The sequence below is a fragment of the Sinohyriopsis cumingii genome, chromosome 14 (assembly GCF_028554795.1).
Source record: "Sinohyriopsis cumingii isolate HCF-2022 chromosome 14, ASM2855479v2, whole genome shotgun sequence".
In the NCBI taxonomy this organism is placed as follows: domain Eukaryota; kingdom Metazoa; phylum Mollusca; class Bivalvia; order Unionida; family Unionidae; genus Sinohyriopsis; species Sinohyriopsis cumingii.
Genome location: NC_142974.1, coordinates 107463822 through 107480226, shown reverse-complemented (window position 1 = coordinate 107480226; position 16405 = coordinate 107463822). Strand labels below are relative to the sequence as shown.

Genomic DNA, 16405 nt, shown 5'->3' with positions numbered 1-16405 from the left:
TTTCTCTCCTAAGCGGCTCCCCAACAGATAAAATCTTTTCCAGTTTAGTTATCTAGAAGCTGTCTCACATACCTTAGGAAACCGAAGATGGTCTTTCTGAGGTGAGGGGAAATATCCTCACCCACCTTCTCCTAAGATATTTTAATTACGTATTGTATTGAATGGAAAAAGCAATTTTTATAGTAAAATGTTTCTTTGAGATTACTTATCAAATCATAATTCAAGTACACCATCCCAGCCACCCTCTAGTTACATCCATATAGAGAGCATTCCTTCCACTCCACTAGTAGCTGACGATTTCATGGTCTTTGGTACCAATCCCTGTGCCAAGGGGAGTTCTCTGCCTGACTGCCACCTAGGTTGGCAGATAACTTCTAGCTTTGTAGCTAAAAGTTTTCATCCTGGGAAGGTAGAATTTGTAAGGTAGTAGTGTCACTCGTAAGGTTTATTTTCCTTTAAAAAAATTGGTTACTTAATATAAGGAAATGTGTTATATATATATATATATATATATATATATATATATAAAATGGTGAGAGAGAAAAATACAGTTTGAAGGATATAATGTTCTTTTTGCATGTTCATCAAATCAATCCAACCAAAGGCTTTGTCAACTTTCAATTGCAGGTTATTTCTCGGGACGATGTGGAAAGAATAAACAAAGTAGGAACTGTCAAAATAGAAAGCAGTGAAGAACTGGATCTGTTTCTTAGATATTTGCATGAAACAGGCACAGTCATCTATTTCAGGTAAGAGTTGCTTAGCTGAAGCGATAAAATGGTCCTGTATTTTATGAGGTGTCAGTGTTTCCAAGAGTGAAAAATTATACCTAGTGAAAATTATACTGGTACATGAATGTAAACTGTATCCATTGAGATGGTAAACAGTTTCGTGCAATATCAGCGCCATCCTGACTGTATAGTACTGAGAATGTTAAGGTATGAGAAGATTTACAAAGCAAAGTTGAGGGTAGCAAGGGTCAGATCCAGATAATACATTGTCAGATATATTTTGTATGAACTACACGAAGTCCAAGCTCTAATCAGCTGCAGCAGTGTATCGTCACAGGATGCAATCCATGGCATAAAGGTTACCTATGTTAGTCAGCTCTTAATGTATGACATGCTGGCGGTTGCATCAGGCCTAGTTTTCATCATACAGCCTACAATACCTGAAATGTTAACAGATTTAGCTAATTGCTCTAGAATTAATATAGAGTTTTGTGCATCTGTATGTAAATAATGATCATTCTCTTATTTTGCATCTTGAATATGCAAGATAGAAACAAAAGGCCAAAACTTAGCTCCATTGAATTAAGTATGAACATTAGATTATATAACAGATACATTACTTAATTCCAAATCTTGTGAAATACTGCTATTTGTATACCACATAAGAGTCATTTCCTAATTCTAAATTATCTGAAATTCTGTTTGCTTTTTACAATATAAATGAGTCATTACTTAATTCCAAATCTTGTGAAATACTGCTATTTGTATACCACATAAGAGACATTTCCTAATTCTACATCATCTGAATTCTGTTTGCTTTTTACAATATAAATGAGTCATTACTTAATTCCAAATACCATAAAATACTGCTCCTTTTCAGTGTTGAAGTATTGAGAGAGAACCTTGTGTTAGACCCAGCATGGCTGATTGATGCACTGAAGTCCCTGATCAGTGCTCAGCTAGACCTGCCAACAAGATCTGCTGACAGTGGCACTCAACCAAGCAGCCCGGCTGATAGTGTTGTCACACAGAAATGGTCTGACTTCAAGGGGAAAGGAATCCTTAGTTCAGAACTTGTCGGTTTGTACATGTCTTAATTTTTGCGGCCAGTTTTTAAAAAAAGTCTTCCTTTTTTCTCCCGGTAGCAAAGTTGGGAGGGATATAATTTTTTGCCAATTCATTTATTTGTCAATATCTTAGACCTTATATTACCTACACTAAGGAAAATGTGTAGGTGGATACATCTTAACAAATTAAAGTAACTTAAGCAGGCAAAAACAATATCTTTGTGACCTAATTTTCACACCGCTCCGGTGGCCTAGTGATTAAAGTGTCCTTCTTTGATGCGGGAGGTCTTGGGTTAGATCCCCAGCTGAGTCATACCAAAGACTTGCAAAAATGTTACTGACAGCTGCCTCGCTTGGCTCTCAGCATTAAGAGGTTAGTGTTAGGACTGGTTGGCCTGGTGTCAGGATAATGTGACTGGGTGGGACATCATGCTACATGTCCTCAGCATGATGCCCCAGTACTTGATATCACTATAAACTGTCGCACTGCAGACATTGTAGCAATATGACTGACAAATTGTTAAAGCTACATTAAAAATCCAAATCAGACACACACAAAAACACACACCTAATTTACATTGTCATGTGAATTGTATTTTCAGAATCTTACTTCTTATACCCTAACTATCTTGACTGATATTTCATCAGTACATCTGACAAATTTGTGGCGCTAAGCCAGCTCTGGAGAAAGGCAATCCATACTTGTCAGTTTAAGTTTTGTTGCCAGCTTTCAATATCTGTGTTATCACTTCATCCCCTCACCAACAAAGATATTGCATTTTGTCCATTCTTTTGTTTATTACCATTTCCATATTTTGGATCTTATTTCACTTATTTTTAAATATTAGCATGTGGATGGCATCTCAGACATGTAATAAGACTAGGTCACTGTGACCCGAGTGCAGTCTTGGTTGGCATTTGCATGATCTGTTGTTAATTATACTCTAAATGTATTTGACCCTATTTCATCTACAAACAGAAAAAATAATTAATTGCAGCCTAATTTATATAACTGAGTTACATGTACTTGTATTTTCAACTGTTTGCTTGTTATACCCTCAATATAATGAACAATACTTCACTACCACAATGCAAATTGGTACACAGATACATGTTAACAAAAGATGTATTGTAAACTATATATCTAAATAAACTTAAGCAAACTTAGGAATGTAAAAATTAATTGATTCACTTTGTTGAATTTTGAGGGCTTTCTTCCTGTTGGTTTAATGGTTTGTTAAAGAGCTATTTTATTCATATTTAAATTAAATGTAACAAGTGCAGTTCCAAATTTGTGAGAATATATGTTTTTGATGCTTCAAATGAGTATAGTTTCAAAAGTGTATCACAACTAATTTATTATTAAATTATTTCCAATAAAAAATATAAATCAATCATCTTTCGTTGAATTCAAGGGGAGGTGCTTGTTTTAATGGTTTGTTGAACATAAATTATTTTCTTATTGAAATTAAATGGAACAACTGTAAATCCCAATGTTTGAGAATTAAACTATCACATTTTAAATAAATCTTTTCAAAAATATATCACAAATGATTTATTATTACGCTTTTTCCAATTTATTTAAAATCTGTTCATTTTTCTTAACAGATGCTGTCTGGACAAAAGAGAAATATCCAGAACTACATGCTTATAAAGATCACATGTTGTTGATAATGGAGCAGCTAAACATCATTGCCAAGCCAAGGGCATTCAGTGAGATTGGGGAGAAGGTCAGTTAATTTAAGTGTTAAAAATACAAAGCATTTGAATAAAAAACACAACTGTTTTATAATTAAATATCCTAAATAATATATTGTAATCATAATTAGCTGGAAATTGGAAAACATGTAAGCACAAAATTCCATAATTATTGTATAGATTGATAGATAGATAGATAGATTTGTGTCCATGTTTTTATCTTTTAAAATACCAATGGATGCATTGTTTGTAACTTCTGTACTAAATTTACCATATTTAGAGTCTTGCTACAAATGTAGAAGGGGCATATGACTAATTCCATGTCAGTCTATCCATGTTTTTGTCCGTACATTTGTCATTCCTTTCCTCTATACATCCTTACATACATAAAAGAGCAAATTTCATGTTACAGTCAGTCTCTTTTACTCATTTGTCCATGGCCAGGTCATGCATTGTTGTGTTAAAGTAAAACACAATTTATTGGACAATAGTTCATGTTTTATAATGTTATTCTTAGAAGACATTTGGGGCATTTTTTTTCTAAATGTATTACTTCAAACACCTTTTTAAGAATTTTAGCATTTGTACAGTCTTTTCTCTCACCACTCCAGTGGCCTAGTGGTTAGAGCATCCGCATTGGATGCAGGAGGTCGTGGGTTCGATCCCCGGCCGAGTCATGCCAAAGACTTACCAAAAACGGTACTTACAGCTACCTCGCTTGGCGCTTAGCATTAAGAGGTTAGTGTTAGGACTGGTCGGCCCGGTGTCAGGATAATGTGACTGGGTGGGACATCATGCTACATGTCTGCGGCATGATGCCCCAGTGCTAGACATCACTATAAACTGCCACATTGCAGACATCGTAGCGATATGTCTGAACAATTGTTAAAGCTATGTTAAAAATCCAAATCACAACAACAACAACAGTCTTTTCTCTGCTAGTACATCAGGTTTACTTTCATTTGCATGGATTTATTTCCCTTATGTTTTTTGACATTTTAACATTTACATTATAATAATGTAACTTTTAAGTGGCACCATTTAGCCAGGATTGTGCCGATGTGATGTTAAACCCTGTACACACCCACACACACCCACACACACACACACACACACACACACATACATACGTTGTGACAATTGAAAGAGAACAAATTTATTATTAGTTATAAAGTAAATACAGTGTAGTTAAAAATAAAATAACCCCCCACCTGACAACAATTGTTGGGAAAATTTTTAACAAGTTATTAAAATGGTTATAAAATAAAAATAAAAATGTTTATCTGTCATTCTTTTTTCTATCCATTATGATGCAGTGCTAGAACACAACATGAGTGCCCTAAAAGTTTCTAGGGTTATCCTTTTTTTTTTTTTTATTTCTATGTTTACTAATTTTTCTTGTGATAAAAGTTGCAATGATATAATGAAGTGTGATGAAGTGACATGCAAATGTAAAAGGGAAGAAAGAAATGAAATCATGTCAGAATGAAGGGGACAATGAAGAAAGGCAAAATTAACTAACCAGTAGGGAAGAAGCAGAAAGATAGGAGAAAAGAGGAAGGAAGGAAGGAAGAAAGAGGAACGAAACAATGAACATGAATAAGTGAAGCGAGAGGAAGAGAGATCATGATGAATCATCTTTTTGTGTCTTTTTCATTCTAACACCATCTGAACAGAAACGTATGAGATTTTTGTGGGTAATCTTGTGCCTATTGAACACCAGTATTTATCTGACACCATGGGTTTTAATTGTTTCTGATTGCAACTGCAGCATCTTCATAAGATATAGGCTACTCTAAGCTACCACCTTTCACCTGTTATCCTGTCTTAAGCATCCACATGGACCTGTTGCATAGGATCACCCCAACTAACCGCATGACAGTTGTTAATGACCCAAAACTCTGGTTTACCAACCGAATCTTCTCAGGGGGTCGCAGTCTGTATCTAATATTTTTGCTTTAGATACCTGAGGCTCAGGACTCCTTGCTAGAAATACTCAATGGATCAGACTATTAAATCTCATGCCAACTGCCTGTGATCTCAAATAGGCTCAGGACCCATAACCAGGCCTACTCATGAGATCACTTCTTCCCAGCTGGTATCAATTGTCCTTGATCCTATTAGTTCTGTACTCCTTGCTAGACCTATACTTGTATATCTACTCTGACCACAATACTATGATCTGTCAATCCCATGCAAATATAACATTGTCATTTATATATATATATATATATATATATATATATATATATATATATATATATATATGACATTTGGGTGCTACACGTCACCTTGATGCAGCCCACAAAACTGATCTCAGAACAAGAGTTGTTATTGTTCTTTTGATACATGTTTGGTCACTGATAACTTCATTTCCTTTATAAAGTTTAGTCACCAATATTCAGGTTTTTGGTGTTAAGGAAATTATGGCCAATAGTGGACAAGAATTATGAAATGTTTTAAAACCCAAGTTAAAGATTTCTCACATAATTCATAAACTGATCAAAATAATGAATGTAAGGTCTTCACATCTTCACAGAGCAACATTACTAAAGGCAAATATCCTCATTACGAAAACCTGTTTAAATGGACACATGTTACAATCAGGTTCAGTTAAGACGTGAAGAATGGCTATTCAACACCAAAGTTTATTAAACGTTAAAGATAATGCAAAGTCATTGCAAATCAATACCTGAACAATTCCTTGAGTAAATTAACTTCAAACATTTCAATTATCAGTACAACAGTTTTATGGTGAGTCTTAACAATGAATTACAGTACCATCAATTCCAGATTCTGGACAATTACTGTTGATTATCAGAGAATGCTAACCACTGGGAAAATCCATGCCATTTGACATGCAGTCGAAGAACACAAGAAGTTTAATGTTAATATTTATAAACATCAGCATTAATTCAAAACATGTACACATCAGGAAATGTAAATTCAAAATTATTTTCTTTGCATTTACATGACAAGGTTAGTTACACTAATTAAAGTATTATTCAGACAGGCTGTCAAGAATCAGTCAAAATGTTGCAGTTTCACAGTACATATTTATAACAGTTTAGATTCTCCAAAAGAAATTACAATGAATCATTTGACACTGGTTGATTCAATATTTATAAGCTACTGCATTTGTATGGGAAAATATGAACGAGTTTTTCGGATGGAATAATGCACGATCTTGGGAGTGAACTATATCCATCCAAAAAATCTAGTTCATAATTTCCCATACAAATGCAGTAACCTTTTCATTATATGCTCATTTTCTTATTCTATCTAAGGCTTAATTATATATAAAAAATACAATACAAGAAACAAAGTAACTGAATATGTACCGTATTACAAACTAAATACCCAGTTGCAATTATCATTACACAACAACATTATTAATGAGCACATAACTCCACCCAGATAAATTTGAACTTAGTCTCATGCTAGACATAACTTTCGAAAGAAAATGTTGTTTCTTTTTGTCTACTTATAATTGAAATTGGTAGTCATATTGTTTATATAGTAGCTGTTTATATATTTCCACTACAGAGTGGCAGTTATTGCAGTCAGGCTACTGAAAAGTAGATGTTTATATATTTCCTTACAGAATAGCAGTTATTATAGTCTGGCTGTTGAATTGTAGCCTTGTATTTATTTCCACTACAGAATGGCAGTTATTATAGTCTGGATGTTGAATAGTAGTCTTGTATTATAGTTCCACTACAGAATGGCAGTTATTACAGTCTGGCTGTTGAATAGTAGCTTGTATATATTTATATTTGGTCTTTTTAAAAAAACTGTTCAGCCAAAACAAATTTGACCAAAAGCATCCTATTGGAGAGATCTTTCAGCTTTATACAGAGGATGCCAGATTATTTGCCCACTATTTAAATCTAAGCTTTTTCCTTCTGGTATGCTGCTTCCGAGATAAATACAGCAGTGTTTTCACACAGGATCTCAACAAAAGTTGCAAAAGTATTCAGACAGTAAGCTATTTCAAATCTATACAATTAAAAAAATTCAGAAACTGTATAATTGAAAAACAAAAAATTCTGGCATTATCTAATTAATGGTTTTTGTATACATTTGATAGAATACTGGCATAAAGGACATTGACAATCAGATTTGGTAGAATTCAGACATAAACGACTTTTGGTATCAAATTTGATATAATTCTGGCATAAAGGATGTTTGTAACCAAAGTTGCTACAATTCTGACATACAGGGCTCTTTTAACCAAAATTTGATTGATTTAATTATTATGCAAATGTCATGTAACTGAACCATTTCATTTTTGCTTTAAAATCTTTATGATGTATATGAGTTATGCTGATTAGCATTCAGATATTCCTGTCATTACTCCAAATGTAAATTATTCACAACTTTATTTTTTTAAAATCTCTAAATAGAATTTAGCCAACATTGATAGAAAGCAGCATGGTATAGACATGATATAGATGTTCCATCAAATAGGGATGAATATGCATAAACTATACAAACTTTGAAAGAATTGTTTTGATACCAACAATCATGTATTGGATGAAATTTTTACAAGTATCCCCCTGACCCAGATTTCTTGCCACCTGCTCTTGCTTTGACTATGGACCAGATGTCAACCAAATGAGTGATGTTAGACACATATTAACCTCTTTGTCTATCTTGAAAGCCAGTATACTGAAAATGGTTGGAAAAATCTTTAGCTCTGCTGGTCATAGACCAGGATAGTTTATGGAAATGGCTGCTGTCTGTTGTCCATACATTGTCCATTGGCACAAGTTTGCTGTATATCATCCATACATTGTCCATTGGCACATGTTTGCTGTCTGTCATCCATACATTGTCCATTGGCACAAGTTTGCTGTCTGTCATCCATACATTGTCCATTTTCACAAGTTTACTGTCTGCCATCCATACATTGTCCATTGGCACAAGTTTGCTGTCTGTCAGCCATACATTGTCCATTGGCACAAGTTTGTTATCAATCCTTCTACTAAATTAGATCTGCTGGTCATAGATCAGGATAGCTAATGGAAATGGCTGCTGTCCATCATCCATACATTGTCCATTGGCATATGTTTGCTGTCTGTCATCCATACATTGTCCATTGGCACAAGTTTGCTGTCTGTCATCCATACATTGTCCATTGGCACAAGTTTACTGTCTGTCATCCATACATTGTCCATTGGCACAAGTTTGCTGTCTGTTATCCATACATTGTCCATTGGCACAAGTTTGTTATCAATCCTCCTACTAAACTACTTGGATAATTGCCATCACACTTTACACATATATATTCCATGGTCTAGTTGGTCTTAAATGAAAACGGCATTGATCTGACCAATAATATTGCCGTGATGGCAGTCATCTCTGTGTCAATACATACAGTATCATGATACAGTATACACAATCTATGATATCATGTACTTGTAACCTGTATCAATACATGTGCTGATAAACAATTTACCATGGCCTCTATCAATACATATCATGATACACAATGTGCCTATTCCCTGTATCAATACATGTGATGATACATGCACAATGTACTTGTTACCTGTATCAATACATGTGCTGATAAACAATTTACCATGGCCTCAGTCTATCAATACATATCTTGATACACAATGTGCCTATGCCCTGACTCAATACATGTGCTGATAAACAATTTGTGCATGGCCTCTATCAATACATATCTTGATACACAATGTGCCTATGCCCTGACTCAATACATGTGATGATACATGCACAATATACCCATGCCCTGTATCAATGCATATCATAATACACTATGTGCCTATGCTCTGTATCAATACATATTTTGATACACAATCTATTATATGACACACAACACCTACAGAATAAAGAGGCACACAACTTATAGATTTTTCCCATTCCTTAAAGATCAAAAGTGACTTACATTCGGTAATTGTAATTTTCAATCAATACCTAAGTATTTATGTGCATATCAATGTAGCAAAATTATTCATACATCAGTGAGTAGTTTCAACCATAATGTCTGTGTGTATTAAGATGGCATAATTATTCACACATTGGTGAATAGTTTCAACTATGTTTGTGCAAGCTTGAAATAATGGTACCTGAACACTGAAAATGCTAATGTTTGTGTTTACCTGAAATAATGGTACCTGAACTCTATAAAAATCACACTGTTTGTGTATACTTGAAATAATAGTACCTGGACACGACAAAAATGCTAATATTTGTTTATACTTGAAATATAAGTACCTGAACACTATAAAAATGCCCGCTGAAGCAGAACCATATAATCAAATGCACTTTTAATTAGTCTTCATCATTCAGCCATTTAATACATTCAGTAGGTAGCCATTTATGTCTCGAGACTCGGTCGAGGAAAGTAAGTTTGTGGTTTGCTAAAATCTCAGTTCTTTGCAAGCTAATGGATTTTGCTTTAACTCTTTTTTTTTTCTTCTGCTTGATATGCAGGGGGAAGCTGTTACAAGTTAACTCATTTTCTCTCATTCTATTTTTTGTGTTTGTGTGTATATATATATATATATATATATATATATATATATATATATATATATATTCTTATTTCAGATCGAGAACTATTTCCTTACACCATGTATGCTTCGTCAAGAATCTCCAAGAGAAATTATCTCCCCTGAACAAGATCCCCAGATGGTCAGCACACCTGTCCTGTGCTGTGTCTTTACAGGAAAGTTTTTGCCACCTCCCATCTTTCACAGGCTTATTGCTGCCTGTGTAACCCGCTGGCCTGTCGCCAAGAAGAAAGAGACATCGGAAAATCTCATTTTCTGTGGCTGTTGCATTTTTGACCTTGACCTTTTCCACAGACTGACCTTGCACTGTAAGAACCATATTATTTTTGCAAGAATAACAAGGCTGGTGGTTGATGAAGTCAAGACCCCTGATGCAAAGTTGTGTACCAGAGTTAGAAAGTTCATTACAATGAATCTCTCCAAGATTACCTCATACCTAGGCCAGAATTTAAAATATGAGTTGTGTACTTGGTGGTCACCATCCCAAGTTGTCTCTGAAGATGGCAGTGCACCACCATTTCAGATGTGGCTTGCAGATGAGGTGAGTTGCTGATCAATATTACTGTATATATATATATATATATATATATATATGTGTGTGTGTGTGTGTGTGTGTGTGCAAGGAAAGTTCTTCATTCAGTTTGCATTAGCACAAGATTGTTATTGCTGCTTGTTCTAAACTTCCAGGAGTATTGCCACAAAACTTTAAAAGCACATTCTTCCCAGGATCTAGTTGGTTCTAAATTAAATGGTTCCCTTAGCTAACCTGGCCACCATGGAAGACACTTTGATAATTTTGTTGTCACTACTACTCATAAATTGAGAGTCGTGGTTAGATCAGGTTTTCACCAAACTAACTAGCGATAATGTCTTTTTAGTCTGAATGAAAATAGAATCAGATGTCCAATATGTCCTTCATGGCCGATATTTTGAAAGCATTGATATCAATACTACTCCTAAGTATATTGTCATATTGCATGGACTTTTCACTAAAAGACTTCCTATGATATCTAGTCAGTCCTAAATAAAAATGGTGCCGATAAACTTCACATTTTGCTAATATGGTGCTTCAAGTTTGACTGTCATGGTGGACATCTTGACACTATTGTTATTGCAACTCCTTCTGAATGGATATTTGTATATCACAGGAAGAAATGATCTCTGCCATTGTTTTGCCTTTGATTCCCTGTCACACTGGTTGTATATTACATCAAGGAATGCTTTATGACAAGTTTTTCCTTTAATGCCCTGTCACATTGGTCGTATGTTACATAAATGATTGCTCTGTGCCATTGTTTGCCTTTTAAAGTTTAATGCCTCGTCACATTAGCCAGTATTTCATTTATAAGATCACTGTTTGAATTTATTTCTGCATGGTAATCAATGTTTGCAATGGCTGCAGGAGATTCAAAGGTCTTGTTAACATGTCGCTCTAAGGCAAATAGTGTAGTTTTAAAGATACTTTTGTAAGTATGACAAGTGAATCAAACTGATGAATGATACTGTTTAGTGTGCAGTATGACATATTCCCATCAGCTTTGGCTTTCTCCCAGTGATACCGCATTCCATGCAAAAATCATTCTTACTTTAAGAAAATGAAATGACAGAAAGATTTTAATAAGTAGCCATAAGTAGTAGAAATCTGGAAATATATTGGAATGGATTTTTATTGGAACAATAACAGCTGCATGTTCATTGATGTGTTTATCAGTTTTGAAAGTGTTTATGAGCTATAATCATAACTTGGACACTGAAATATAACAATGTTGCCACCTTAGATCTGAGTCTATATGTTATGTCATCCTATTTCAATTAATATTAATAATAAAAATATCTTGTACACCTATTATATTAGTGTGATGATGATATAAACTTTTTAGTCATTGATGAAAAGGATGTTGTAATAATATTAGTTTTCCTTCCTCTTTAGGGACATGATTCTGATGCTCCCATAATGCCAGAACACATGAATCATGCTCGTCTGTGTGTTGCTCTTGTGACTGTTTGTACAAATGCCCTAAGAGAAATCCTCCTCACACATGTTCCTGCACCACATACAAGCATCTACCAGGCAATCCGGGCCAACAAAGCCGACTTGGCCAACAAAACTCAGACTAGACGAGGACAATGGCAGAATGCTCGTCTTATTCCTGATCAATGTCATGTGGTCTTCCCAGATCCCTTTGATCGGTATGTGGCAAGCGTAGACCAATTTGACATATCTTTATTGTATATTCTGATCAGAAATGTCAGCACAGTTCCAGCTTCATTGTTAGGCTGGGGAAATGATCCAGTAGATCAGCCATTCAGGGACAGATCTCTAGGAGCTAGTGTGGAGCGAATTCGTTCATATAGAAACCAGATTGGTCATTCCATAGATGGAAAGATTAGCCAACATGACTTTGATGATTACTGGAACAAAATTGATGCTGTGCTTGATGACATTGAACAGGCACTTGGTAGACAGGGATACAGGGCACAGTTAGAGAAGCAAAAGAGACAGGTGATCTCGATCTATGAAGCCTGTTAGGTACAAATGAAGTTCATGCAGCATAACCAAACGATACAAGTGAGTATTACACTGACAAAATATGATGTCATTTTTTATAAAGAAAGAATGTGTAGTTACCATCTTTTTCAACTTGGTGAATGTGTCCGTAATTTGGATTTTTACTGTAGCTTTAACAATATTTCAGTCACATCGTTATGATGTCTGCAGTGTGGTAGTTTATAGAGATGTCTAGCACTGGGGCATCATGCCACAGGCATGTAGCATCATGCCCCACCCAGTCACATTATCCTGACACCAGGCTGACCTGTCCTGGCACTAACATCTTAATGCTGAGTGCCAATTGAGGCTATTGCTAGTACCATTTGTACAAGTCTTTGGCATGACGTGGCTGGGGTTCAAACCCATTACATCCCGCATCCAAGGTAGATGCTCTAACCACTTAATGGTATTACGATATTGTTTTAATTGCATATTAGATACATATACCTGACTCATGCACATTTCCTAAAGGGTGAACCGCAGCCAGAGTACATAACCTTCTACTTTACAGTTCAACACATTCTTCTCGTGTGTGTGTTAAGTTCCCCCTATGAGGACTAAGTATTTGATGTGCATGCAATTTTAATATGAACCACCAGAGAACATTTTAAAATTCGTGATGGAAAATTATTAATATTGGAAATATTGATTTGATGTTTTACATATGCTTAAGCTTAATATTTTACCATTTTTATAATTTTAACATCTTTACCTTATTAGTCATACTTAAACTTTTGGAAGGGTTTATATTAGTGAACTTTTGTGCAATTCAATTGTTTTTAACTTTTGGAACCAGACAGCAAATATTGTGGTGAGGTACCACACACACACACACACACACACACACAAATATATGCATGCTTAGTTTGAAGTGACTCATTTATAGATTGCATAAATATTTTATTGACATACACATGTAAACCTAGATAGAAAAGAACATATCTCTTCATCCATCATATAAAATAGTTTTAATTACACACTTGTAAATTACATTGTAGCCAGATTCTTGTGCTTTGGTGATATTAAAGATGCATGCTCCTTTTATTCTACTAAATTCTTTCAGTCCATGGAAATTGTTTAAACAATGGAAACTACAGCAAGAACTGTGCTTTTTTCAGATTTAACCCATCTGAGGTTACTGGCCTTGTGGAAGAAGAATGCTTGGCTGGTTCCAGTGCACCAGCAAAATTGTCCTAGGAATACATGATCTCATGCTAAATGTCACTACTGCATGTGGCTATAATGTGTACCCAGCATCAGGCATGCCAAGTGACACAACTGTATGTGGCCATAATTAGGACACAGCCTGATACACAATCCCATGCCAGGAGTTCCTGTGTTTGGATATAATTACTACTGGATGTGTGCACAATTCAGACCTGGCAACATCAAGATGTGTGAGCCCTGAAGGATGAATTGAGAAATACATTATGTAATTATATGAGTTATCATTTGGATGTGAAAGCAGAAATACAAAATATTTATACTGTTGCCAGTGGAGTTAGTTGTCATTTTGGATGTGTAAGCAGAAACACAAAACATATATAGTGTCAACTTATAGTCATTTGGATTCTTAAGCAGAAACAAAAACCAGTTATAATGTTGCCAGTGGAGTCAGTTGTCATTTTGGATGTGTAAGCAGGAACACAAAACATTTTTGGTCTTGATTGTTGTAATAGTTGTCATTTGCATGTGCAATGTGAAACACAGAATCGTTAGAATGTTTGCTATGGAGTTATGTGAATTGTAATTTGCATGTGTAAGCAGAAACACAAAACATTATTGACTATGGATATAGTTGTCATTTGTTTGTAGAAGCAGAAACACAAAACAGTTATAGCGCTGGCTCGTTAGAGATAGTTGTTGTTTGTATGTGTAAGCAAAATCATAAAACAGTTAGTGTTGACTATGCATATGGTTGTCATTTGGAAGTTTAAGAAAAAAGATAGCACAGTTATAGTGTTGATTATGGTGATAGGTACTGTTTTTATAATGTTTGTACTTTAACAGTATTTAAGCTTCATTTCTAAAATATTAAGTAATGTAGATTGAGTGATTTTATTAGTTGTAAATTTCTGAACATTTTATATTAATGAGGTTTAGAACCCGCTAAACATATAATGTGAAAACCATTGTAGTAGCACAGCATGGATTTTGTGATGTCTGAATACAATCACTCCTGTAGTAATCACATTTAGGTGTACACGATAAGTATGATGGCCATGTGATAGATGACTCATTGATTGCTTTCATGAGCTATACAGCCAGAAAATCCATGAAGAGGCTTCAAGTGAAACTTGAACAAAGTACAAGAAATGTATGCTGACCTGAACTTAACAGGGTGTAATCAAACTTTATAATAATGTACATATTTATATACCAGAACAGCTTTTGAGACAGTCTTCATGAATAGTCTAGTGTTGGGTAACTGTTTTCTATTGTCAGTTACCACAAGGTTTTTGTCGCTTTACTTTCTATGAAATAACTACAGTGAAGCATAACATAAACAGTTACTGCAAGGTCTGCCTGGTTCTATATCAAAATGGTGGACCTCAGACACAGACACGCGGTATGACCAGCATGGAAGCCATCTGAAGCAGTTTGTCATCACTACTAATCCTGAATGGATAGACACAGCAATCTGCTATTTTAACTGAAAGACATTTTGCATTATTCTGTTGGATCCAAATTAAATTGATGTTAATCTGATGTCAGTTGTAGCTGACATGAAAATCGTATTAGAACTCCCCCTGAACTTGTATGGTAATACTGATATGAGAGTTGTATTAAAAGACTTCTTATGATGTCTAGTCACTAAAAGAGATGGTCATACTGATATGGGATCTTTATTCAAAGACTTCTTTTGATGTCTACTTACTAACAGAGATGGACGTGCTGTTATGCCGTTTTTATTACAAGATTTCTTGTGATGTCTGCTTACTATCAAGAAAGGTGCTGATCTGACCTGCCACCAAATAGTGTAACAACTTCAAAATGGATGACAGTAGCAAAATGGGGCCTTCACTCAAAGACTGCTTATTATGTCTGGTTTGTTCTAAATGAAAATGATGTTACATACAATATAATCACCATGGTGACCATCTTAAAAATCAGCTACTTCTGATGAATATACATTGTCATAGTGGAATGGGGTTTAATCTGATGTACTTAGTCACAGCTGCATGGGAAGTTTAACAGACCTTCGTGAGCAGACAAAATAAAGCTTCCTACGCGAACATTCTCCGTAGAAACCTCAGATTTCACTTTTACGGCCTTCTACGGAGATTAATTTTCATGCATTTCAGACTAGGTGCATCAGGTGTGTATACTTGTGTGTCAATAAACATAGCATCCGAGACAGAAAAATAAAGTTTCATAATCAAGGGAAGTTTAACAGACCTTCGTGAACAGACAAAATAAAGCTTCCTACGAGAACATTCTCCGTAGAAGCCTCGGATTTCACTTTTACAGCCTTCTACGGAAGCTAATTTTCGTGTATTTCAGACTGAGTGCATTGGTTGGTCGCGCCGGTGTGTTAGTAAATATAGCGTTAAGGACAGGAAAAATAAAATCCAGGGATAGATTTTTTTGTGTTAATTTTTTTGTTGCAACTTGGGGCTGCTTTGGCCAATTTTACGTCGCATTAAAATAATATACTTGAAAATAATATGAGTCGGAAAACTAGCGCAGTTGGAGAGCCTCATTCTGCTAGATTAGCGCGAGAGCAATTAGCGGCAGTAAAGAAACTTATCCCGGCAAAACAATTATTTAAGAAAAATGTTCGTGATTACGAAGACGCGAAGTATCATTTTACCG

At 35.1% G+C, this 16405-nt stretch overlaps 1 protein-coding gene across 1 annotated transcript in view; it reads left to right on the top strand.

Annotated features, from left to right (window-relative positions):
• LOC149784577 (uncharacterized) overlaps positions 1–16174 on the top strand; it is a 54742-nt gene extending 38568 nt beyond the window's left edge. Inside the window, exons 6-11 of the mRNA XM_089932651.1 lie at positions 628–749; positions 1612–1811; positions 3407–3528; positions 10076–10579; positions 11969–12607; positions 13708–16174. Of these exons, the coding sequence (XP_089788777.1) occupies positions 628–749; positions 1612–1811; positions 3407–3528; positions 10076–10579; positions 11969–12568 (1548 nt within the window). The 3' untranslated portion in view covers positions 12569–12607; positions 13708–16174. The remainder of the gene's footprint in view (positions 1–627; positions 750–1611; positions 1812–3406; positions 3529–10075; positions 10580–11968; positions 12608–13707) is intronic.
• Positions 16175–16405: the final 231 nt, after the last annotated feature.